This window comes from Camelus bactrianus, chromosome 16, assembly GCF_048773025.1.
Source record: "Camelus bactrianus isolate YW-2024 breed Bactrian camel chromosome 16, ASM4877302v1, whole genome shotgun sequence".
Classification (NCBI taxonomy): domain Eukaryota; kingdom Metazoa; phylum Chordata; class Mammalia; order Artiodactyla; family Camelidae; genus Camelus; species Camelus bactrianus.
Genome location: NC_133554.1, coordinates 17,645,036 through 17,671,296, shown reverse-complemented (window position 1 = coordinate 17,671,296; position 26,261 = coordinate 17,645,036). Strand labels below are relative to the sequence as shown.

Genomic DNA, 26,261 nt, shown 5'->3' with positions numbered 1-26,261 from the left:
CCCAAGTCTACCAAAACGCTCGGAGACTTTCCATAACCTTCTTCAGAGAAGGTAAAGGAGAGACATCCAAGCAGACTGGGGAGGGTCTGGGATTGGGGGGGAGTGCGAAATGGGTTACAGACATGTTTCTGAGATGACATGCGTGTCTTCCTTTTCCCATTTAGGAGCCTCCCCGTTTCCTAGCCCCTTCATCCTTTCCCTAGATCAAGTCCAGTGTTTCTCTGGATTTACTTCTTTTCCACCCTCTTTACTTCTGCTCAGCCCAGTCCACTTCTCCAGGCCCGCCCCCTCACTGGCCCAGCCTCCCTTAGGCTCCTCCCCCAAGTCTCGCCTTCTCCCAGTCTCTTTTCGGTTACCTGCCAATCTTGCTGGGCCAGCCTCTCTCCCCGCCCCCGACAACACACCAAGCCGGTCTCCGGCCTCCCCTGCGGGCGGTGGAGCTGCGGCTGCGGAAGGATGGCCACTGGGTCCGGGGTCTTCTCCCAGGAGCAGTTCTGGCCGACCTGCGCGGAGCTCCAGCAGCCTGCAGTTGCCGGGGGCGACTGGGAGCTGCTGTTGGAGACCTTGGGCCTCAGCGTGTACCGGCTAATGGACCAGGTAGCGGTCCGCCCGCTGGTGGACTGCGGGGCGGCGGCGCGCCGGGGTGCCCCCTGCCCGCGGGGAGTGCGGGGCTGCAGCCCGAAGTCCGGGCCCCACGGGTCTCCTGGAGCCGGGAGGAGCGAGCGCTCGGGCGGTGCCTCCAGCTGACTTTGCCCCCTGCGGGTCGCGGGGAGTGGGGAGGTCATCCAAATTTAGTCTCAGGTCTGAGGCCCAAAGTAGGAAGTGCTTTGTTACAAGTTAATGATCCGGTTAACAGGCAGGTCGGTGGAATCTTAGCCCCATTCAGTTGACTGCAAGAGACTGGGAGCCCCCATCCCCGGTGGATGCTAGTCCTGTGTGCGGCCTGGGGCGGGGGAGGTGGGCTGGGGGGCGGGGGAGCGTAGTACGGATTATCCCCAGATTGAATGGATGTTGAAAAGAGACTGAACGTTTCAGAGAGTGGATGTGCAGGGTGACTAGCGTGGGGGGAAGAGTGTTGTTGAGAAAGGACCTACTGTCATTTCTAGTAATTTTAGTAACTTGCTTGCTTTGGCGGCTGCGCCCTTATCGCACTTCATAACTTTAGTCTGAAGCTTCTGGGAGAAAGTTTAACTGAAAGGCTAGGAGGAATGGAGTTGGGGGCGTGTCTGGAGGCCTTTGGAGCCAGGTAGCCAGCCAGGTGGATTGATGGCTGGTCATCTGTTGCTCCCTGCGCCAGAGTAGCTGCCTGGCAAGTAGGTGAAAAGTCTCCTCTACAAAAAGTAGGTGAAGTGGAGGTTTCCTGGCAGAGGACCAGTGTTGCAGTGCCAGTGAAGGGAGGGGCTCTGCATGTCTGTGTGTGCCAGGGCCACTGGCTACAGCAGCATAAGCACAAGCTCAGAGTCTAGAGCAGGTAGAATTCATTTCCGAGTGTCATTTCAGCAGTTACCTTGGTGCAAAAGTGGACATGTGTTCAGACAACATCCGTTCACCTTCTGACCATTCGTTTTCCACACCAAACACATCAGGCATTTGCCAAGTGTTGTCAATTCACTGCTCAGATGTATCTGATGTCTGGCCCGTTTCCCTTCCTTTTTTCCCCTTGACCTTTGCCACTTTGGGTGACACCTCTCACCTAGAATTGCACTGACCTCTTAACTAGCTTCTTGGCCTTCCTGCTCCCTGATTCCTTCCAGCCTACGCATTACCCTATTGATAGCAGAACTAAAAATAATAGTAACTACTGTAATAGCTGACGCATTGCAGGCTTTCTTAGGCTCCAGGCACTATTTAAGTGCTTTGCAGGCATTGACTTACTCAATCCTCGCATCAACCCTAATGTAATGCACTGTGATTGTCACCTTTTTACCTCCATGGAAAAGAAATTTACTTCCACGGAAAAGGCTAAGTTGATTGCTCAAGACTGGCTTGGCTGTCTAGCTCCAGACCTGTGCCGTAAACGCCCTCCTGCACTGACTCTCTGTAAGGGGGCAGACACTGCCAGGTGGGCTATGCATGCAGAACTAGAGTGGTCCCAACTCACATTTCCAGCTTTATCTCCCACGGCTCATCCACACACCTCCTGTCCTCCAGTCAAGCCAGACCTCTCACCCCACGTTCCCCTATGGGCTTGTGCTCTTTTGATTTTGCGCCTTTCATCCCACAACATCCACTGCCTGAGCTGAGACTGGCTTTGTCTTGTGTATTGTTTCCATTGTGTTTTGTCATGTAGCGGACCCACCTCCCTGCTGCAGAGAGGATGGGAGTGGTATTCAGCATAGTTCCTATCCCCACCAACCATATTGTAAGATATGTCTGTTTCCACCTGTTCTGGGCAAGAGGGCAGTCATGGCACATTGATGTAAGTTACAGGTCTTCCCAGAGAACTTCCATGAGTTTGGAGGCCATGCGATTCCCATAGGTGTGCCTTTGAGTCTCACCAGCTAGGTTGGAGGGCAACTGCCCCATGGCCACTTTGTTTCCATCTGTATTAAATGTCAAGAGACCCTGCTGGGTCAGGTACAAGCCCTTTCCTTGAACCATCAGTCCATATCCAGCATTAGATGCTGCCTGACCCACTTTGCTAGAGCCTCGTTTTCTTTCCAGGTTGACTCCCATCCTTTATTTTCCTTCTGGAAGAGAATTCCCTCTAATCTCCAGTTGGTAAATCTTGTCTTCTGAGTACCACTCCACATCAGAAGTGAATTCGGCTTGTCCCACACTCTTCCTAGACCTCCACTCCTCTCCCCTAAAGCCCTTTGCCCTCTTCTGTCTTGCGGGTCAGTGCTGTTTCATCACCGTGCACGTTGATGCCATTACATGCGTCTTCCTCCTCCACCACCCACTTCCCTGCCCTGGCCCCTTTACCAACACCTGTGCTTATGGCCTTGAGCCTCCTGGTCCCTGACTGGAAATCAGACCAGAAGACCCAGGCCCTTCTGTCAGTCTTCACCTCGATAATACACCTGACTATTGTCCCAGGTGATTCCAGGTCAGGTTTTTCATTGCAGTCTTTGCCTTCTGGCTTTTTAAATTCCTCCGACTGAGGTACATAGAGTGGACTTGTTTGGGGCCCCGTAATGTTGAGGGACCAGCAGGGGGTCCTACTGATCTACCCAACTTTTGATAGTGCTGCATTAAGACCTTTACTTCAATCCCATCAATATTCATTTTATTTATCATATTTCTTATCTTAATAACCATCTAAGGATTTCTAGTCTTCTGGAATGTGCCCCTTGATTCTCCCTATCTACCCCCATTTTCCTAATAATTACTCTGATTTTCTTGGCATCAGTAAGACCCATAAAGAGACACTGAGCCAGGTAATCTGATTAGGCTTCTTGGAGTGCTCGATTTTGCATCAGTAAGGTTACATGCGGTACCCAGGCAAAAGGGACCCTCTTGATCAGTTTTTGCCAAAATTTTGCTAGGCAAGGGGCATATTCATTGGATGAATGCCTTGATCATGACAGAGGAAGTCCAATATAGCTTGCATACAAAGTGTTTAAGCTACTTCATCAAGGGTGTACCAGTTGGATTTTATAGGATAGGACGAATTAGTCCCCCCTTTAGGACTTTACAGTGGTTTTTATCCATTGGAATCAGGCTGGCTTTTCCCTCAGGAATAACCTGCTGTGTGTCTGGATCATGTGTAACCATCGCTGATTGTTCAAGAAGCCACAGACATCTGTGATCATAATTGAAATGAAGCTGTAACAAAGTTACTAGTACATGTTTTGTAAAGACTGAAATGAGTATAGAGGTCTTGAAAGACTTTGCAATGTAACAAATAAATTATATTTAAAAATAAAAGATGGTGGCTTAGTTTAGTACACAAATAATTCTGAATCTTGTTCTTGGACAAATGGCTACTTTTGATAATCAACATTTTGATACTTTTTCATTTTCTCTTTTTCTATTAAATCACATAATTCCAGATTTAGAAAGTTTCTTTGAAACCATTCTGTCCAACACCATCATCCTTTCCTTTACTTGTTTTTTTCTACTTTGCTGACTCTTTTTCTTTGTTGTCATCTATTCTTTTTCCTCTCCATGTTGCAATAGTAATAAATAATCTTCACATGGTGCTTTAATATACAAAATGCTGTTACATGTAAGTTTTCATTAATCCCTCTCAACAAATCAAATAGGCAGAGACAGGCTATTTTCCTATTTTATAGGCAGCAGTAAGACCCAGAGCTGTTAAGTTTGTCATGCAAGACTTCATAACGAGTAACTAGAAAAGATCCAGTCTACTCTGATAAACTCAGTACCAAATACACAGCATGCTTCAATTCAGAACTACATTTTCTGGAAGCTAAGCAAAACTAGTACAGAGCTGCCACGTGCTATCCCGCATGGTACTGTGAGAAGAGCTTAGGTCTGGGGGCAGACAGTCCTGAGTTAAAATCTCTGCTCTGCCCCACTATCATTCATTTATTCATTCGGATATTGATCGAATGCCTCCCGTTGTGGTACTGCCCTCACAGGGACTAGGCACAAGTAGGGAATAGGAAATTGGAGCTGCTGTTTCAATGAATGAGCTTCTTGAGGAATGAACCATATTCACTAATGAGAATAAACCCATAGTATATAATGAAATAGGAGGTGGAAATGCTACAAAGAAAGTAAGGGGGATAGAGGGAAAGAGAGATGGCATGGCATGGGGAGTATCCAGGGGTGATGCGATTCAGTTTAGTTAAAGGGACTCTGGAAAGCTCCTCTGCCCAGAGGTAACATTGGAGTGGAGATAGAAGTGAAACGACAGACTGCGTCCAGCAAATATCTGGAGGAGAAATGTACCAGAGAGTGTTCTCGAAGCTCAGTCACTTTCGAACCACCTGGGGAGCTCTGAGGACATCACCAAGTCCTACCCTAGAGTCTCAGATTTAATTGAGCTGGGGTTAGGCGGGGCTTGCGGGGTCCTTTTGAAAAGCTCCCCTTTCATACAGAGGTTGATTTTTCTGGCCTTTTTACTTCTGAGTATGTTTGAAATGCGTCATAATAAACTGTTTTTGCTATTGTTTTAATAGTAAAGTTTCCCAGGTTAACAAACATACTGGGTTTTAAACCCCTGAAGTAGAGGGAACACTGCGTGCTCGGTCCCCAAGCTGAACTAGGCTTGCCTTGTCTTCTGGGAAGAGCCAGAGGGCCACAGGACTGGGGTGAGGCTGGGACTGGGCAATGGCCAGGGGCCAGGCCCCACTTACTAGCTGGATATTATTGGCCTTTTTTTTTTTTTTTTTTCATTTTGAAATCTCAGCTTCCTGATTTGCAAAACAGGTATAATACTTACTTTTCAGTCAAATATTAAATGAAACAACATAGGGCAGAGTGGTACCCGACCTTGAGCACGCACCAGAATCACCTGCAGGGCCTCTTAAAAATCACCGTCAAAACCTCACTCCATTTCTGATTCAGTGGGTCTGGGTGGGGCATGAGAGTTGGCATTATATTTCTTTAATTCTTTTTTTTTTTTTCTTTGCAATCTGTTTTAACCAGTTGCCAAGTAATGCTGAAACTCCTGGTCCAGGGACCACACTTTGAGCACCACTGGTGGGGAGCATCGAGCATGGTGCTCAGGGGGTTCTGCCATTAAGAGAGAGGAGGGGGCCCTAGTGATGAGAAGCAGTGGGAATTGAAAGGTAAGAGTGAGAAAACAGAATATCTTAAGACAAAAGCAATGTCTACTTTAAGGCTGACTCTTCCTTTTTAAATTAGTGACCACTCGGGAGTCATTGTGGTCCCCTGAACAGTGCTGAGAAGTCCCCCTGACAGAGGAGGGCTCTGGGTCACTTACAAAAGCTTTCCCAGTGATCTGCAGTCAGGTCTCGTGGGAGCCTTAGGCTGGTCACCTTGCCAGTAGCCACCGTGACGTGACAAGAGATGGCGTGAAACCAGGGTGCAGAGGCTCACAGCAGATTTAGACCAAGAAAATGTTGGACTGAAAAGATCTGGCTGATGGCTGGACTTCTTCCATTTTTAAACTAAGTGTCTGGCACTGTGAGAAGGGCCTGCCTTTGTCCTTTCATACGTCTTCTAATCAATGCGTTTGTGAGGAACAGACAGAGCTCTGCCATGGACTGTTCTTTCCTGTGCTGTTGACCTATTAAAATACAGCAACTTTTTCAGGGGGGCCAAGAGGAAGTTTGGCTCTTGGGAGGGAAGCAGAGATCTGACTGCCCTGAGAACAGATTCACCTTGACGGTGGAGAAGCTTCCTCTCCCATTCCCCAGGTGGGGTCGCAGTCTGATTTGCATCCTGGGCTTCTTTACTTCTGGATGACAGGACTAGTCTGCTCCCTTCTGCCTCTCCCCTAGGGAAGGAGTAGGTACCAGCATGACTGATGGAACATTTGTTGCACCCAGGACACCTGTGCAGCCGTATTTACCAGTGGGTAGGGCCACCGTGTCTTAAAGCTGAGCACCCACGTGTGGCAACTTCCTGCCACTGCTTGAGGTCACCTATCTCTCTCTTCCATCCTTCCTAGGCATAGAACTGGATAGACATGTCAGAGCCTCAGTTCTCCCTCTCTTCACTTCATCTCGGGATAAGACTGTGGTATGAGGCAGTGTGAGGATGCTGGCCCCAAGGCTTAGATGGGGAGCATGAAGGGAGAGGGACGAGTAGGATCCCTCACTTCTGTCTCCAGGTGTAACCCTCTCTTTCCCCAGGTCCCTGCATGAGGTTTACGGGAGTGGGCTATTAATAAACCGAAACTTTGATTTTCATTGGGCTTTGGGAACCCTAGCGAGGAGAGGTGACTTATAGGAAGGATTTGGACATTCTAGATCCTTGGACATAATCCTGTACCAATGCCTGGGAGGTTCAGGGGCTGGACTGGGGTAACTCCAGGTGGAGGTCGCTTTCTGCTTGGCCTTCTAACTTGCTGTTAACATCAGAGTGTGGGCAGAAGGAGAATTCTAGCTGGCTCTCCAGTGGGAGTACTTTGGTATTTCACAAGCTCACCACTCCCCAATGTTATTTTGGAAGACTATTTTACCCTCCCTGGGAATTAGGCCAATGAATATATTTTTGTCAGAAATCCATATAAATATAAACTTTGAACTTTAGCCTGGGACTTTTAATGTGTTATTAAGACACCAAAAAAGACCACCTTATCTTGCCGTTTAGTTTAGGAAAGACACCTTTCCATAGCTGCCTTTGGGTTGTCTGCGTCTACCCCAAGGAGAAGAAAGCTCCAGGATACAGGTTCATGACCCATCCAAGCAGTCTTTCAGGACCTATCATGTGCCTGCATTGTGCTAAGCCCTGGTGATACCTGACAAAGTTCATACCTTCCAGAACCTGTATTTACAGCAATAAAATCGGCACTTTTATGTTATATAGATCAGATTTCCTGACTATGATTTTTTTTTTCTCCTTGAAAAACTCCTTTTAACATTTCTTCCAGAGCAGGTCTGCTGAACTCTCTCAGGTTTTATTTGTCTGAAAAAAGTTTTTATTTTTTCTTCATTTTTGGAGGACAGTTTCATTGGAGATAGAATTCTGGTGGCTTATTTCTTTGAAAACATCACATTTCCACTCCGCTTTCTTTGGGCAGGGTGGTTTCTGACTCAGTTTTGGTGGGGTATTGATCCTGTATGGTGTGCTCAGGATGGTCAGATTTACTCTGAAAGATGGTCTGAACTTAAATCGTAAATCCCCGTGTGATTCAAAATAAATATATTTGGGGCTTATGACACTAAGATTCCTTTCTTACATGTGTAACTGCAATACGACTTTATAGTAAATCGGAGCTTCCCTGGGTTGTATGTTTTGGAAATGGTGGTGGCAATGGTCTAAGACAGGCACTGCCAATTTTTTTTTTCTGTAAAGATCCAAACAGAAATTATTTTAGGCTTTAATAGGCAAAATGGAGGTTATTTATTACTTAAATAACTACTTGAAATGTATAAAACATTCTCAGCTTGTGGACTGTTTAGAAATGGCCAGCATGACAGACTTGTCAACCCCTGGTCTAAAGTATTGTTTTGATGCCCAGTTGCTCTGTGATGTTAGATTTTATGAACCTAAGACCCTAGCTGAGTCTCTGCTTCCCCGTCTATAAACGAGATAATTCCTGCTCTGCCAAATTGTGCAGAGAGGATGCATTTTGAAGCACCTAGTAAATTAAATGGTGTCTGTGAGCCACGGCAGGGTGACCTTGTGTCCCGGTATTACCCACCACAGCCTGGTTCACACTTGCCCTGGTGAGACATTTTACAACACGCCTTTCATTCAGAAGTGTTCTGCTTGGAGCGACGTGGTCACCACAGCTGCAGCTACATGCACTCCGAGGGCTTATAATTTACCTAATAAATAAAGGTTGAGGGGTCAGCGACAATTTGGAGGCTGTATCACAGACCTTGAAATCTGCTGTCACATCGTTGGCATCAGGTTCAGGTTCTGTGGCAACTAATGACTTCAAGTCAAGTTCATTATGTGTCTGACCTTGGGTGAATTTCATAACGTCTTTTACAAAAAGTTTTAACAGCTTTATTGAAGTGTCATTTACGTACCATAAAAGTGACTCACATTAAGTGTACGGTTCAATGATTATGGAGTCATGCAACCTTCCCCACAGCCTAATTTTGGGGCATTGGTGTTACCCCCAAAGAAACCTCTTGCCCATTTGCAGTCACTCCCTGTTCCCATTCCCGATGCCAGACAGCCACCAAGCTACCTCCTGTCTCTACAGGTTTACCTTTTCTAGAAATTTCTCAGAACTTCTTTAAACCTCAGTTCCCTTGTCTGAATCAATGAGTTTATCGATGGTCCGTACTTCATATTGTCATTGCCTGGATTAAGTGGGATGAACCCTGCAAAGCACTCAGCCCAGGGCCTGGTATTCAGTAAGCACTCAGTCAGCATCAGTTATCAGCACTACTTTACCTAACTCTCTGCAGTCCTTCTGGAGTAAACCTACCATGTGTTCTCAGAGAGATCTCAAATATATTTTGTGTGTGTATGTGTTTTTATTACATCTCATTTTTTTAACTGAAGTGTAGTCAGTTCGCAACATGTCAATTTCTGGTGTACAGCATAATGTTTCAGTCATCCATATAAATACGCATATTCATCTTCGTATTTTTTTCATCATAGGTTACTACAAGGTATTGAATATAGTTCCCTGTGCTCTACAGAAGAAAGTTGTTGTTTATCTGTTTTATATATAGTAGTTAGTATCTACAAATCTCAAAGTCTCAGTTGATTCCTTCCCACCCCTCTTTCCCTCCTGGTAACCATAAGTTTGTTTACTATGTCTGTGAGTCTGTTTCTGTTTTGCAGAGATCTCAAATACTAAATCAGATTTAGTCAGCTGTCTTTCTTCATAGGATCTTGGTACACACTTCCCAGCGGCAGCTGCAGCTTTGACACCTGCCGTTAGGAGTGATTCTCGTTGGTGAAAAATGCTAACTTCTCACACCATCTGAGGCTGTTACTTGCCACAGAGAGCTGGAGTCGGACAGCTTCCTCAGTGGTAGATTGGGAAGGCTTCCTGGCCCTTGAGGGGTGGAAATGAGCCCTTCCATGAGACAGAAAGAGATTTCAGTGCACACTTGACAGCACATTTACAGGATTAGAGAGATGTGATTCATCAAGGCTGTCTTGTAATTAGTGATGTAAACACCATAATTGAAGAAAATGAGTGATGCCTCTCTCCAGGTCAAGTGGCAGCGTGTGGGACACTGGGGATTACTAATCACTCCTCCGTGGGGGTTCCTCCCTGTGTGGGACCTGCAGCACTGTGACATTTTGACATTTCTCATATGTACACACATTTGCTTTTACAGAATGTATTCTGCTTAGGCCAAGTAAGTGTCCTATTGGCAGCAATGTTTTTCTAAATATTTTAACCCAATGAATGCAAATGAAAAAACTGCAGTTTTTGGATGTAATTTCGGTAAGAAAAACCACCATTGGGAAGAAAAATAACAACTTGATTTTTAAACAAGTTAGCCAGAATGACAAAACATCTCAAAAGTTAGTGATGACAGTAGCAAATTGCTAAAGTATGTATCTGTATCCCCTCCATGTCTTCACTGGTAAAGTGGAGTTCATGAGATGCTTAGTTCTCAGGATTACATTGAGTATTAATCTCTAAGCACAGTGACCAGCTTAGAGCAGGTACCCTATTTGTGCTAGTTTCCCCCTAAATGTGCAGTGTGTAACAGCTCTGAATCATTAGATCTTTAATCTGGTAGAAGGAGATCATTATTACACCTACCTCAGTGAAAATGGTGTCTAATACTGACTAACTACTTTTGTACCAGGCACCCCAGGAAGAACTTTAGGTGGATTATCTAATTTAATCCTCAGAATCATTCCCTTAGGTAGAAACTCTCATTAGACCCACTTTGCAGCTGAGGAAGGCAAGTACGTGGAACAGTTTAGACGGCACCTGGGCTGTGACCCCCAAGCCCATGTCATAACCACCACGCAGTATTTTCTGGCTATGGGATTTTTGAGATGACTCTGGGGTAATACATGGAAAGACAGCACAGCCACAGTTCACAGAAGGAGATAACATTCATCCTTTCTCCATTCCTGCCTTTTCCTTGATTCTTGTCTCAAGACCCCAGCAGCAGTGTCTAAAAAATTCCTCTTCTGGCTGTTGGATGTCTATTGGACAAACAAGCCAGGCTCAGGGACTCAGGGGAGTGTCTCAGTGTGAGGTCCATTCTGGGTGGTCTGGGACAGGAACAGTGTCTTGGGGACTGGAAAGAACAGGTCTCCATCCAGGTGTAGCCACCAACAGTTTCTTCAGCTGACTCCTGGCGAGTCAATGACATCTTTTACGTAAGAGTCTAAGTCTCCCTCCAGCTCTAAGATTCTTTGTCATCTTTACTGTAATCATTAGCTTGTGGTTTAGAACAGCGGCTTGGAGAAAATGTGCAGAGACAGTAGAATTAAATTAGGAGACATTGTGGTGGGGGGAGAGTGTTGCGTTCTTTCTGGCTGTCCCAAGTGCTGACTGTTGTGCTCAGGCAAGTAATGTAGCCTCTCTGAGTTTCACTTCCTCATATAAAGGTGGAGACCACACCAGTGTCCCTGTCGATATCACAGGGCTTCGTTAAAGATTATACGAGATAATGAATGTGAAACTGGAAACTGCACTGTATTTAGAGAAACAAATACTAGCATTATTGAAAGAATTTATAGCAGGTCGACGAGACTGGAAGACTTCCAATCTGTTGCGATGACTGCTGACAGATCACCAAGGGAAGTACCAGCTGAAAAGCCAAGTACCAGCCTATGCCTGATGTTTCCTCAAGGCCAAGAACACAGTGGGTCCCAGGAAGTCCATAAATTTTTTTCTGAGTTACATAGTAGAAGGAGTTGGTACTTTCTGTTATAGAATATGTGCATTTCAAACACTCTGTGCAAAATTAAATATGCTTCAATTTAATGTCCATTAATAGTGCCCATTATCCCTTACTTCTCTTCTTTGACAATACATTTTAGTAATGTTTATGTAAGTCTGTACTATTTTAATGAATTTAACACAGAATCCTATTTCCTTGTAAATGTTCATAAGTCTTACCAGCACTATTTTTTCATCCTACTTTTCTACTTTAAAGTGATGTCAAATAAGAAACAAATCTAGACTTGGTAAGCAAGGATTTTTATTCAAGAGGATTATTGCCAAGGTTGGGGTTGTTATAATAGGAAGAATACTTTGACCATAAGCTCCATGAGTGTCTCAGGAATGAGGCAGGAAGGTCTTTCTTTTATAGAGAGCAGTTAGCAAGGTGGAAGCCATGTGTGGGGAAGGGAGATGAAGGTGGCCTGGCTGGAGACTAGAAAAGAGAGTGTTTTACCCAGAGGCCAGTCTGTTCTCAGGAGGAGCTGGCTACTGGTTCAGCCTGAGGGTGGGCCAAAGTTTAGAGTCCTGAAGGGGAGAGAGATGCTTAACCAGTTTGGTTAACAAGCACTTTATTCTGATTGATCCTTGGAATAAGCAGTTTAGCCAATCATTGATGGGTCAATGAAAGGGAATGTAGAGGTGCTGAGTCTGGCCTTGTGATAGCTTAACAAGGGGTGCGTCTGTGAGTCTCATCTAAGTCATGGGGGAAAGTGGGTCTTTTGTGATAATCTGTTTGCTGGAACACAAAGGGTGAGGGTGTTTTTTAACCTCTCCTCTTCTCCAGGATCACAGGAATCAAGTAAAATTCATTGTCAGTTAAGTACCACTTGTAATCATTAGGATTGCTTTTAGCTGCAAGTAACAGAAAACTGGACTTAAACAAAGCGGGGTTTTATTTTTCTCACCTAAGAAGGAGTTCAAAGGTCAGCAGTTGCTGGCATTGGTTTAGATGATCAAGGATACCAGTAAAGCTCTTTGTCTTTTTTACTCTGCCTTCCCATGTTTGTTGCCTCTTAGTCCCAAAATAGCTGCTGTAGCTCCAGACATCCTATTCATACTCAAAACAGGAAGGAGGCGTCTTATAGTATCTCTGTCTGCACAGAAGACCAAGAAAGTTATCATAGGCCATAGGGGTTCTCTAAGCAGGAAAGAGAGCATATGCTATAACACATCTTCTGTTTCTTCTGGTAATTATATTCTACACGTGATATTGACTGATTCTCTACCATTGAGTAATTCTTTTACTGTCTGAAATGCAGGAAATTAAATATCCTATAAATGAGCATTAGAAAAGTATGCAGCATGTTTTACTTTAGATAAAAAATTGAGCCTTTCTTAGAAGTGGTTTTCGGGGGGAGCTTCAGGAAAAGCCTCTTGAGTAAGCTTGTTTATTGAAATGGTAGTAAACTTGCAGACATATCAGCAACAAACGTTGCAAAGAGTTTATCTCTCTAATTTAAAGGAGACTTACATATCAGTAGTAAAAACATTGCCCAAATAAATGCACAACTTGTTGTTTTTTTTTTTTTTTCCTATTAATTTGATTGTGAAAACAGTGGAATCCAGTCCTCATGATGGGCTCCTTTGCTACTAGTGAAAGTGTAAACAGGTAAAAACTTTCGTAACAATTTGTAAAAAGTATAACAAACCTTAAAATGTTAATGTCCTTTACCCTGAAATTTATTCCCAAGGAAGTACCATCCTCCTTTTCCTAATGAAAATGTTAGAATTATGGACCAAGTTGGTCCGTATGGAATAATTGTTTCAGTAAGATTCGTATTTGTCAGACTACATGGAAACGTATATAACTTACAAGAATAATTAACTTAGGTGTGATCTCTCCACAGCTTCATGCTCTTCACTGCATGTTGTTAAAAGTAAGAATGCAAGCTCTTTATACCGTATTACTCCCATTTTGTTACATATAGAATTATTATTCACTCAAAAGTAATACATCAGATATTACCATTAGGCATTTATGGATTATGGGGTACATGCCATTTTAAATTTCTTTATTCTCTTTGGCATTTTCTAATTGTCCTTAATGCATATGAATTATTTTTATAATTATTAACAGTTCCCTTAATTTTTTTTTCAGAGACATAATACAAACATGAGTTCATTTGCTGAGATCTTCTAAAATAAATGATAGGTGACAAAGTGCTTTGATCCAAGAATTTGGGTGAGGCTCCTCAGTGCCTAGAAAGAATACTTTATTGATAGACTAGGGAAGGTGTCACCAAGCATTTTGTCCTCTAGTGTCTGGCATCTCTCGGTTCTGCTAGGAAGGGAGTATTTAAAGGGAGCTATCACAATAGTTCTTTCTCCGGTAATCATGTAAATCACTTTGTTGTATTCTTCTCTTCCTAGAAGGCTTTCTGTTTTTCACTTCTGTGATATGTGCAGGACTGAGGTCACTAAGGGCCGAATCTACATTCAGGAGGGGAGGGGAACCAGTTCAAGGAAACAGTGTGTCTTCATTCATCCAGATATCCAAAGTTAACTCATGTGAAATTGGAGAGATTATCTCAATACATAATTATCCCTTTTGCTCAGTATGTGTAGAAAACGGGGCCCCACTCTTCCTGAACAGAAGCTAATTGTCTCCCTTCCAAGGCTGATCAAAACATGTGGATGTAGGTGTGTGGTATGTGTAAACCCTCACCATCTTCCCATCTGTGAGGGGAGGGAGGGGACAGGAGGGGATGAAGATGTTTCTCCCGAGTCCTGCCCTTCCTGTGGGACAACCATGGCACAGCACGTAAGGGAGTCAGATCTACCAGTCTGTCATTTGCTGGTTGGAAACCCTTGTTCTAAAGCCACATATTTGTAGAGCTGAAACATCCTTATGACTTCAGTTTCCGTTTTACCTTCCACTTCCTGCCAGGTATTCTTAAATACATCTGAGATCCCTAAACTGGGATGTGCTTATCCCTGGGTTATGCCAGGAGACCCTTGAAGCCTCAGGATCTCTAGAAAGATTCACCGTGTTTACCCCTTGACTTCATGTAAGTCCCTGGAAAGGTGTTTTAAAAGATAGTTTCATTCATGTTCCATTAGCCAATGACATTGCGTTAGCAGGTAGAAGAGTGAGTTTCTGAAAGTTTCATTTTTGTGTGTTTGTTTTGTTTGCTTTTGAATTGAAATTAATCTAAAGGCCATCAGTTTAATCTTAACCATAGAGCCTTTAGGCAAGGGGAGGGTAAGAATTGTTAGTTACCAACGTGCAGAGAGTGAAGCGTGTGGTCATCCGACCCCAGCCCAGAACCCTCACAGACAGATACGGAGGATACAGCTCAACGTGAAAACAAGGGCATTCTCTTGTACTTAGGAACCTAGAAATGGGCTTTTTCTGACTAGAAGGGACCAATATGATTTGAAGCTGGTGTTTCTTTCCCCCTTTCATTCTTTCATACACGAGTTGTTCATAGAAAAAAAGAAACAGTTGTTGAAAAAGTCTGTCTTTAAGTTGGTACAACAAAGTGTTGGGTTTCTTTACACCCTGTGGGTATCCAGAATAGTGGTCTGAATCTTGAGCGCTAGCTGCCTATGTGACGCCCCCACCTGGATGTTTGATAAGCATCTCAAACTCTACTTGCCCAAAGTAGAACTCTTGGTTATTCCACAGTTATAAATCACCTCTTCTGTAAGTTTTCTCTGTCTTAGAAAGTGGGGCTCCCTTCTACCTGGTTGTCTAAGCAAAAGGTTCTAAGTGTTATCCTCAATTCTTTGTTTTCTCTGTCCCCACAGCCAATCTGTCAGCAATTCCTGTTGACATTACTTCCAAAGTATGTTCCTAAATCACTGACTTCTGCCCATCACTGTTGTTTCCTCCCTGTCCGATCACCATCATCTTCTATCTGGACCATCGCACTGGTCTTCTGACCCAGCTCCTTGCTCCCTTATGATCTACTTTCTACCAGGTGGCAAGAGTCATCTTTTAAATGTCACTCCCCTGTTTTGTTGGTTTTCCATAGTAGTTAGGAAAGAATCTTTGCCCCTTTCCCCTGGTTTATAGAGTCCTTTGGGCCCAGCCCCGGCTCCCCTCTCTGACCTCAGCTCCTGCTGCTCTCCCACACCACAGTTCTCTGGACCCCCTGCTTTCTGTTCTCTCAGCAAGCCAATCCACCCACCTGGGGGCCCTCTCCCAACCAGGAATGGGCTTTCTCTTCTTCCCACAGCCGGTTCCTTCTAATAGTGAGAACAATCTTCTCTGATAACTCCCTCATAGAGGCATTTCCTGGACACCTGATAATATAGGACCCTCCACCAGCCCTCCAAAACCAGGCGCCATTTGTCATATAACCCTTCTTTTATCCCCTTAATTACCTGGATAGCATATAGCTCTCACCACCAAGAGTGCCTAAGGCCAAATATAAGACCCCCGAGAGCAGAATCCACATCAGCTTTTACACCACTGTGTCCCCAAGACCACAGAGCAGATGCTCAATAATGGTGCTGCACAAACAGCTGTTTTTCATGTGCTGTGTCATCGCCACGTGGGAATCAATAGGTTGTCCCTGCTGTTCTGTTTCTACAGCAGACTGGACTTTATGAGTATAAGGTCTTTGGCGTTCTGGAGGATTGCCCACCAGCTGTACTGGCAGACGTCTATATGGACTTAGACTACAGAAAACAGTGGGACCAATATGTTAAAGGTGAGTGACAACAACAAATTAGAAAGTAGAGTCTATTAGTATTTGTTCTAGTCATTAGAAAGCGATAGGCTTAATTTCTACTGTGTTATGTTTCATTTTTAATTTTGGCATAAACATTTTAAAGTGCCAGGCTCAAATGTGACTTTGCTATTCCTAGGACCTGCTCCTGGCATACTCTTAGATTCGCTCTCTATTTTGCTCTGAGGGCTACTTTGCTCTTACTGTAAATTCATCATCATCCTTTGTACCTAGGGGAAGCCATGGAAGGCTTCTTGGAGGAGGTGGTGTCTGAGTTTTGTTTGTTTATTGAAGTATAGTCAGTTATGATGTCAGTTACAGTGCCAATTTCTGATGAATTTCTGGCACAATGTCCCAGTCATGCATATACATACATATATTCATTTTCCTATTCTTTTTCATTAAAATTTATTACAAGATATTGAATATAGTTCCCTGTGCTATACAGAAGAAATTTGTTTTTCAAGCTTTGTTTTACAAGTGGAGTCAAAGTTTTAGAGACAACAAGAATACATATATGTGAGGGGGTGAGAGAGTGAGGGGGAGAGTGGTTTAAGGGCATTTATGTTGCAAGGAGCAGCATGAGTTGAGTGAGAAACAGCATGAGTAGAGTGAGGAAGACATGAGTAACAGCAAGAAACATTAAAAAAATGGGAGTCCTCAGGTGCTGTTGGGTTGTCAGGGTAGCAGAATCTGGAACGAGAATGGGAGAAGGGTCCACATCCCCAAGGGCCTAAACTGGCCACCAGGCTGCAGTTCTTAGATTTTTACCCTGTAACTGATGGAGGTTACAAGAGGCATTAGCTAGGGGATCCTCCTGCCCCCAGAGCAGGGAGCAGCCTCTGCTGTCCCAGTCACAGTGGAACAGGTACGCAGATAGCCCAGGGGCACTGAAGCCCTGACAGACCCTCACTGTGGTCAGGACTCTGGGTTGCAAGTAACCAAAAGCTAACGAGTGCCAGTGTCAGAAAAGGAAAAAAGTGTTCATTGGTTCATGGCATTGAAAATCCATGGGTATCTGGCTTCCCAGACAGCTGCATCCAGTACTTCATTTCTGCGTCTTGACTCTGTTTTCTCCAGTGTTGACCTAATTCTCGGGCAGATTCTTATGTCCTGGCTGAGATGGCCATCAGGAGATGCAGGCTTACACTCTAACCACATACACAGCCCCAGGGGAAGAGGAACTTCCCTGATGGCTGCCGGAGCCCCAGACTTACCCTTAGCACCTCAGCATGGACCACATGCTTGTTTCCTGGGAATGTTTGTCATGGTTCTGGGTCTATTAGTGTTTTCAAATACTCTTCCAATCTACGGGAATTGTGATACCCTCCTATCCAAGGGAGAAGGCAGATGTTCTCTGTCCATCTCCTGAGCAGCTGAGATCCAGTCATGTGCTCCAGACCTAGGCAGAGCCTCTGATGTTTGTTCCTTGGCGTCAGCAGCGCCTGCTATGGAGTATGGTCCAGATGCAGCATCCGTTTAGCTTCTCAGGAACAATCCTGAGGTTCTAAACCTAACTCTGGTCCTCCCAGATCTTCTGTGATCTACCTCAGAGCCTTTATTAAACCACTTTTTGGTGTAAACTTGCTAGAGCTAAGCTAAGACTCTGACCAGAGGTACCATCCTTGAACCAATCCCTGTGGCCATGGCTGGCTCAATTTCCCAGTCCTGATATTAATGCTGAGTCAGTCCTGCTTAAAACACATCATGGAGAAGAGGGGAGGGGTGATGCCCTGCAGGAGACTGAGATACGGGTCCAGGAGGAGGGGAGTCAAAGCTGAGCAGCAAAAGCAATAGATGTCCACCCCTCCCTTCCTTTCAAGGGCGTCCTCAGCCTCTTGTCCCGATGGGCTGGCAAGCTCTTTACTCCATGGTCTACTTCCAATAGGGTTTCTTTCTTTCAAGAGCTGAATTAAATAACACATTTCCTCAGTCAGCATCTCCTCAAGGGCCTCCCTTGGTTTCTTCAGCAGCCTTGGCTTGGCTCCTTCTCTAAAGGGTCAGTTAGAAGCTTTCTGCACAGCTTGGGGGCAGAGGCTCTGTATGCCCTCGAATTCCTTTGCTATCTCCCTGCAGGAGCTGCTGCTCATTGCACTCAGTAGCATGGTGGATATCAAGGAGATTTGGTCACTGTAGCTGTGATTTAAAACGACATGGGAGAGAGGCAAGAAACTTCAGGTTAATCACATTTATGCCACTTTCTAGCAGTTGAGGAATGACACTGAATTTTCTGGAACCTTCATTTCCCAGCTGAGCTCACTAGACTGGGTGACTCAATCCCAGGCTACCTGTCAATAAACCTGAAGTGGGGAGAAAGGGCTTAACAGTAAAACTCTTGGTGCTCTAGCGACATCTGGTGGTTACTATGATTTTTTTTTTTAAATTGAAGTATAGTTGATTTACAATATTGTTAGTTTCTGGTGTAAAGCATAGTGCTTCAGTTACACAAATATATATATATATTCCTTTTCATATTATTTTTCATTATAGATTATTACAAGATGTTGAATATGGCTCCCTGTGCTGAACAGTAGGGCCTTATTGTTTATCTAGTTTATATATGGTTGTTAGTAACTGCAAATCTCGAGCTCCCAATTTATCCCTCCTCCCTCCTGGCCCCCGGTAACCATAACTTTCTCTTCTATGTCTGTGAGTCTGCTTGTATATTGTAAACCTGAAACTATTCTTGGATGCCAAATGTTGTCTCGTTGCATTGTATTTGAGAATGTTGTTTATGTTACATGATGAACAAGTTTTGTTGGGTTCTTTTACTTTTACTGTGTTTTTATATCTACTAGACTCTGCCACTGGGCAAAAAGCTTTTAGTGGTAATGAATCTATCTGACTTTTTGTAGAACTCTATGCCTTATGAGTTAGTGGTTTATCATTCCCTACAAAGTCATCATGTCAAACCTTCTTGTTAATTGAAGCCTAAGGGGCTTCCAGATGCGGTAACTTCTTTTGTTTTTGTTTTTGTTTTTTTAGAACTCTATGAAAAGGAATGCAATGGACAGGCAGTGGTCTACTGGCAAGTGAAGTACCCTTTCCCCCTTTCCGACAGAGATGTATCCTTTCCAAAGACACACCATTACTCAGCTTTCCAAGTGTTTCTGTGCCCCATGGCCATCACCCAGTGGTCTTATGTCCAGCAGGTGTGGACATCATCTTTGATTCTTGCAGAGGCATCTGCTGCTAAAGCTGCTGCTTCCCGTGTGTCTTTCAGAGACCTCCGAGTGTGATTTCTGAGCCTGACCACGTGGAACATCTGTGGTCACAGGAGGGTAGCTCATTCTTTCCTGAGAAGTTTTCTAGGGCTTGAAATTATTGGGCCGCAGAATTGGGGACCTGAAAACAACTTTTCATAAAGAGTATTCAATACACTCCCTCAATCTATAGAGAGGAAGTAGGGACCCAGAGAGGTAAATAGATGGAGGCACACGGACAGGTGCCTAGAGGCAGAGTGGGGGCTGGAACTCGGCACCACATTCCCGACTCTATCCGCCTCCCGTTTTGATGCCCCCACGGTGTTCCCTCTTTGACCACTGGATCTGGACACTGGGTATATGTTTCTTCCTCTCAGTTTCCATACTATATTATGAAACATTTGAGTGGGATGTGGGGAGTTTTAGCTAACACTCCAAGGTTCCAAGAAGCCCCCTTAGGACCAGCCTGGAGGGTTCGATGGACGTTCATTTGTGGGGATGGCGGAGGTAGAATGTAGGTGTGGACAGATGAGATTTTGGCTCCACTGTCTTCTTCAATTATCGCAGCTGAGTGTTTTACACTGAATTTCCATGGAGGATCCTTTTAGCAAAGGGTCTCAGGGATTTAACAAAAAAAAAAAAAAAAAAAACTCTTAGAAACCACTGAATTGGTTGATCCCTGGGCTTTTCTAGACCTAACATTCTGTAAGTGTGCATGTCCCTAAATAATTGTTCTCTAGAAAGAGAGGCGTTGGGGGTGTGCTCGTGGGTATTGTTCGTGTGTGTTTTGTGTGCACGTGTCTACCCCGACCCCAGGGAGATTATAAACTCCATAAGGGTTTATTTCTGGCATGATTCCCACAGACAGCTAGATAGTTGGTGCACTGCTGGTAGGTAATTGAACAATCACGTTTTCTGAATCCCTTAGGTTTTATGTGGCTTCCTGTCATCCTGTGGACAACTGTGCAAGGTTGGCGCAATCATCCCCATCAGACGGTGAAGGAAACTGACGCAAAAGGAGGCTCAGAACTCTGCTCAGTTTCTCATCAGGTTCCCCCCACTAGTAGGCACAGGTCTAGCTGTCTCCAGGGAAGGTGATCTGGATCAGGACAGCCCCACCTCTCTGAGCTCACAGGGACACTGCAGGCAGGAAGGACGGGGAAGTATTCTCAGGAGTGGACACTGGGGGCTCCTTGAAGTTCTGTTGCCTTGGCCTTCCAATGCCACACAATCCCATAATGAGTATCTTAGTCTATGTGTGTATACATATGTCTCTCCAATAAGAGCTGTTCAGTTGTTGAGAACAGAGAACAGTGTAGTGGAAAAGGACATCAGTTTTAGAGGAAAAGGCTCCAGATTAAGTGTGAGTTCATTTCATCATTTGCTGTGTGACCTTGGAAAAAGCCATTCACTTCTCTGGGCCTTCTCAGTGAACTGATAGTTCTCAAGTCGTAGGCTGTGTGGCATGCTGGACCTTCCAGCCCTTCAAAGACCTCTGCCAAATTGTAAGCAATACATCAAGTTAGTTTTTCCTCAGTGGGGTGTCAGGCGATGTCCATCACACGAGCTGAGCAAGTTGTGGGACAGAATTTGCCGTGAGGAAAGGAGAAGGCTTGGGAGAGAGGAAAGCCAGAGTCAAAGCTACATCATTTCTTCTCTAAAACATTTAAGAACTTGACTCATCAGATGTAGAGAGTGGGGACAGTAGACCCCCTTGTTGGGTGCCTGGGTGAGGTGCAGACAACACTGTGTGCTCTTGAGGCACCAAAGTGGCGTGGGGCAGCAGTCAGGACTATTGTGCTAAGTGTTACTGTGGACTGTCTGGATTGCTTGCAGCTTTTAATTCCTTCAATTTTGATACCTGAAATCCTGCCTTTGGAAAGTCTAATGAACACATTAATGTGCAGCTATGAAAATCTCTCCAGATCTTGTAGCCTATCTGGGTTCAAATTCAGATTCCATCACTTCAGCTGGGCTGTGGGACCTTCGATAAGTTTCTTTACTTCTCTGAGCCTCAGTTTCATCATCTGTAAGACGGGGATACTCAGGATGGGGCTACTTATGCCGAGCTCACAGGGACTGTCTCAGGATCAGAGCTGGTGCTGTATGTGAGATCCATGATGTTTGTGTAAGGTGAGGTCTCAGTACGTAGTGACTTCTGCTGTTTTAGAATTGAATTGTATTCCCTCTCACAGCGCCATAGACAGAGTGGTTGTTCTGTGAGTGTTTATTGAGATGAAGCGGCTTTGTGATTTTTGATGAACCAGACCCAGGGAGGACATCTGCCTAATAAACAGTCATGTATTCACGTGTCTTCCTATGATCAACAGGTGTAAGCAACCTTGCCTGACCATTCTCTGTGCACAAGTCAGTGATTAGGGCTTAGTGGGAGGACAAACAGCAATGGCCCCATTGTTTCTTGAGTGCTTATCCTGCTCCAGTCTCTCTCCAATGCCCCCACCAAGCCTGCCTGCTGGGCAGCATTACCCACTTTCCCTGCGTAGGGAAACTGCATCTTAGAGATGTTGAGTAAGCAACCCATGATCACACAGCTGATAACTGACCAATCCTGATACCTTGTAGTAGTGCCTTCTTGGAGAAAGGAGGACTAGGTACCCCACATAATTAAAAGCAGCAAAGAATCATTCACAGGAGGGTAATATATGCTCTGAAATGAGAACACCAGGTGGGAGGAGCCAGAGTTTTGCAGGGCAGGGAGGGAGGTAACAGTGCAAGGGAGCAAAGGCCAAGTGGAGGAACAGAAGCACCCCCCTTTGCTTCGGGCTGGCGGGCTTTCCTCCCGCACATCTGAGATGCTGGCCTGGATGTCGAGCCTTGACTGGGGGTGCAGTATGTCTACCTGCGGCAGCGACAAGAGCTGGACTTTGAAGGGCAGAAGGTGCACGTCATCCTGGCCCAGAGCACCTCTGTGCCTCAGTTTCCCGAGAAGTCGGGTGTGATCCGGGTGAAGCAGTACAAGCAGAGGCTGGCAATCCAGAGCGATGGCAAGAGAGGGAGCAAAGGTAAAAGAGGGCATGTCCTGGTGCACCGGCCGCGGCCCCCATGTGAAGGCCACACTGACTGCCAGGCACGCAAGATGCACGGTGCTTATTCCCCGAGGTCAGAGACTGGACACGGGTGCCAGAGAAATAAGGGGGCCTCAGTTCACCCCAGGAACGTGGCTAGAGTGCCGGGGGGTGTTTAATTCTGACTCAGTCCCTTCTTTACTGACTCGCATTGTCCAGGTGAAACCAGAACATCCGCGTGGACCAGAGGTTTGGGAAGTTACTTCAGATCGGTTCCGCACATACACACGTGGAGCCTGGGTGGGCAGGAGGGCCGGCAGGACGGTCTCTGAGGACGCAGCGCCTGCTCAGCAAAACCCCAGGGACTCAGGACCTGCCTGCCTTGAGCTCCAGCCACAGGAGAGCAGCTGCGTGGGGCCGTGCTGCCACCTGCTGGAGCCTGGCTGGAACAGCCTTGGCCCTGCTGCTGTGGCAACATCTGAATTCAGTTCTGATGAGTGTTAGATCTGTCACCTAGGACACCTCAGCTCACTCTTCTGAGTCTCCATTAAACTGAGGTTTAATTCCATCAACTCCTTAGGATTAAGACAATTAATGAGAGGAATAATCAAATGAAAGATTATATTCAAGTGTCTGGCACTTGCCAGGCTTTTAGTAAATAGCAGCAAACTGTGCCTTGGCGGTTTTCCAACATGTTTATATATAAGCCTCCCTTAAGGCAAGGCAGAGAGTGGGTCCACCTGAATTCCCTGTTACCCGCCTCTTTACTTTCTGGACCTGAATGTAAGGGGGGCAGGTTTGCAGGGTTTGTTGATGTATCTTGCTAACATGCTTCCTCCTTCTGAATTGTCCTCTTTCCCTCTCTAGTTTTCATGTATTACTTCGATAACCCAGGTGGCCAAATTCCGTCCTGGCTCGTTAACTGGGCTGCCAAGGTGAGATCTCAGGAGGCAGAGGAGTGTCTTTGAAGTGTGTTTGACAAATACTGACATCGCCCAGGGGGCTGTCAGGCAGAAGGGACACCCTGTCTCAGGCCTGACCAGGCTCTTCTACGAAGCGGCTTGGTTGAGTGACTATGGTTAGGACAGGGGTTGTCAAACTTCAGGATGGAGGCTGGGACAAAATACAAAGAATCTTTAGCTGGAATGGCAGCCCCTCCCTGCTTTGCAGCGAGACCCACCAGGATCACTCTCTGGAACCTCCGGACAGTAAGATGCTCCTTGTAGGAACCATGGTGCCTGTGGGCCCTTTATCTGCTGATGGAGGAGTTAGGCTGACCCGACTCTGGAGACAACCAGATGTGTCCAAGCCTGGGCAAAGCCTCTTGTTTTGTTCCTGTTGTTTAGTTCTGAGGAGAGGGAACCACAGTGGTACTGCCCAAAACTGTGATAACCATTCAGCCTGCTTTGCAAGGTCCTACTTACTGGCTGGAGGGCTCACCAGAGTCCCTGGGAGAGTGAAAAAGCCCAGAGGCTTTGAGTCAAACACACGGTGTTTTGAGTCCTGGCCCAGCTTCTGACTGTGTAATCGAGGGAAGCCATTGATATCTTCCCTTTGGAGATGGGTATTCCCACCCTGCAGAGAAGGAGTAAGTAAGACAACATTTGGGAAAGTCTTGGGCGATGCTCACCACCCAAGGATGACGTATCTTGTCTTCTGCCCCTGATCCTTACCATTCTCTAATTCTGTAAAGCAAGTCTTTGCTGTCATTTCTTTAGAGAATCTCACTGCCCAGCCCAATGGTGTCCCAGAAATATCTCAGTTTTTTACTAGAAAAAGCCAAAATATACGACAGTGGCTTCCAACAGTGGCCCCTGCCGGCTAGTATTGCCTGTGACCTTGTCATCATCTGTGGTGACGTTCTGTTGAAATGTGGTCAGGGGCCCTATTGTCATATGTATTATTCCCAAAGCCTTTGCCTCTGCCACATCTCAAAGAATCAGAGTCATCACTGTGACGACATAAAAGTGACAGTCTCCTTTCCTTTGCAGAATGGAGTTCCTAACTTCTTAAAAGATATGGCAAAAGCTTGTCAGAACTATCCCAAGAAAACCTAAGAGATGGAATTGGGAGCCTTGTGCCCATGAAATGATGTCTCCAGAAGTGCCACAACTACTGACGCTCAGCCTGCCTGTCACTGTTCCATCCTCAGAGGCCCGCACACCCTCCAGCACGTTGTCCCCAAGCGTGTTTGCCTGATGCCTGGTTTCCATTCCTCCCCCACCCCAGGATGGGCTGTTAAATTTGGGTCAGATTAGGGAAACCTTTGCTTGTTTATTCTTAAAAAGGGAATTGCTCACTAGGGAACACAGTCATTCCATTGTGCCACTGTAGGGGGATGGTGGGTGGAGGACTGACAACACCACCTAAGATTGAAAGATCTCAGCATATGGTCCATTCTGTATGTGATCTCTTGCAACCCCAAAGGGGCTGCCAGAAGTTGCATCTCCTTCAGAGTTGACGCTGCACCAAGACTGGATGTCACATGTGGATGTCCATTTGCCTTATGCTTTGCTGACTTGATCTGGCTGGAGGTGATAATCCACTAGGTCTCTCCCCAGTCCCACTTGTGGGGGATCATGAGCTGTTTTGATTTCAGACCATTTTGAAAAGCATTGCAGGCCTGACCAAGCACATAGTGTGATAACAATTTTTTCCCATAATCCACGTCTAAGTTTTTCTCTTTCCCACATGCCACTGGGGAAGGGCTGTCCATCCCTCCCTCGTCCTGCATTTTACTGGAAACTGAGGCATCAGGACAGTTAGCAGAAGCCAACCTGCTTTGCACACAGCATTGAGATAAAGTGTCTTTATATGCAATAAATGAATTTCCTTCTAGAACATTTGGAGCTGTTGAAGGGATAAGAGTTCACAGCCAGGGAAAGATTAATTAGTGGTGTGATGTCCCTACACCTTTTTCTCAGGAATTCTATCTAAGTTATCTGCCTCTTCCACCACCAGAAGTCTCCTAGTTTCCTCCTTTTCTCCTGAATTTTGGAGGAAAAATTATTCTGTGACTAAAGGCACAGCCTTATGATCTCAGGGAAAAATTTTACCCACTGTGTGTGATGGTACTGAACCTTGATTAATAGACACAGAAATTCTGGATGTAAAGCTGGAAGCAGGGGATTTATTAAATGGGATACCTCAAACTGTATGTTTTCTCTCTGGAAAGGAAAGTGTATTGAACACCAAGTAAATACAGAGTGTCTTACTTTTGTCTTGTCTGCAGTTTCCTTCCTATCTTGTTTCTCCTGTGGGTATGAATCAGTTAGGTCTCTTCAGTTTGCAAGTAAGTCACGTCCAACCTAACTCATGGACTTGAACATAAAAAGGAATTTTAGGCTCACTTATATGCAGGGCCAAGTGTAGAGAATCCTTAGGTGGGGGTTGATACAGGAGCTCAAACTGACGTTAGATATCAGCTCTGTTCTTCAAACTGTCACTGATGTTGGGCTGGTTTGGTGGAAGGATTGCTGCTAACAGCAAAAAGTAGGCCTGCATCTTCCCAGGCTCATGCTGCTTCAGAAAAAGGCAGCAATTACTTCCAGTCGATCCCAAACCATCCCATGATTTCCTCTAAACCATGTGTCAATCCCTGCCCTAGTCATTGTGGTCATATGTCAAGAATTATGCAAATAAGAAAAGATTTCATATTTATCAGCAAGATATCACTATTAGCAATGTAGCTGGAATTTAATTTAGGGAAACTAAATCTAAATTTTCCATGTAAAAGAGGCCAAGTTGACATTTTACATGTAGAGTCATTGAAACACAAGCACTAGGATTTAAATCGGCATGAAATAGTGTCATAAAAACCATACATTTAACAGTGTCCAGTAGTTTGCTGAGAATGCTGAGAACACTAAGAATACTGAGTTTATAGGTGAGGCAGGTAAAAACAGTCACAAAGCTTGCTGTAATCAAT

General features: G+C 45.2%; 1 protein-coding gene across 3 annotated transcripts; it reads left to right on the top strand.

The window, feature by feature from the left end:
• The first annotated feature begins 345 nt into the window (after positions 1-345).
• Positions 346-25,547, top strand: PCTP (phosphatidylcholine transfer protein). 3 transcript variants are annotated; one of them, XM_074342762.1, is made up of 7 exons: positions 475-597; positions 5,560-5,702; positions 15,969-16,086; positions 19,090-19,169; positions 22,159-22,330; positions 23,201-23,268; positions 24,325-25,547. In XM_074342762.1, the coding sequence occupies exons 3-7, from the start codon at positions 16,044-16,046 to the stop codon at positions 24,388-24,390; spliced, it is 429 nt and encodes a 142-aa protein (XP_074198863.1). In that variant the 5' UTR covers positions 475-597; positions 5,560-5,702; positions 15,969-16,043; the 3' UTR covers positions 24,391-25,547. The 3 variants fall into 3 exon arrangements, with proteins under 3 accessions (XP_010949393.1, XP_010949391.1, XP_074198863.1); XM_010951089.3 differs by lacking the exon at positions 5,560-5,702 and having other exon boundaries at positions 348-597; XM_010951091.3 differs by lacking the exons at positions 5,560-5,702; positions 23,201-23,268 and having other exon boundaries at positions 346-597.
• Positions 25,548-26,261: the final 714 nt, after the last annotated feature.

Bases quoted from the DNA above. Each gene is read 5' to 3' on its own strand.
- PCTP (XM_010951089.3), top strand. From the start codon at position 457: ATGGCCACTGGGTCCGGGGTCTTCTCCCAGGAGCAGTTCTGGCCGACC. The intron at 598-15,968 runs GTAGCGGTCCGC...CTGTTTCTACAG, and splicing joins TGTACCGGCTAATGGACCAG to CAGACTGGACTTTATGAGTA. The intron at 16,087-19,089 runs GTGAGTGACAAC...TTGTTTTTTTAG, and splicing joins GTGGGACCAATATGTTAAAG to AACTCTATGAAAAGGAATGC.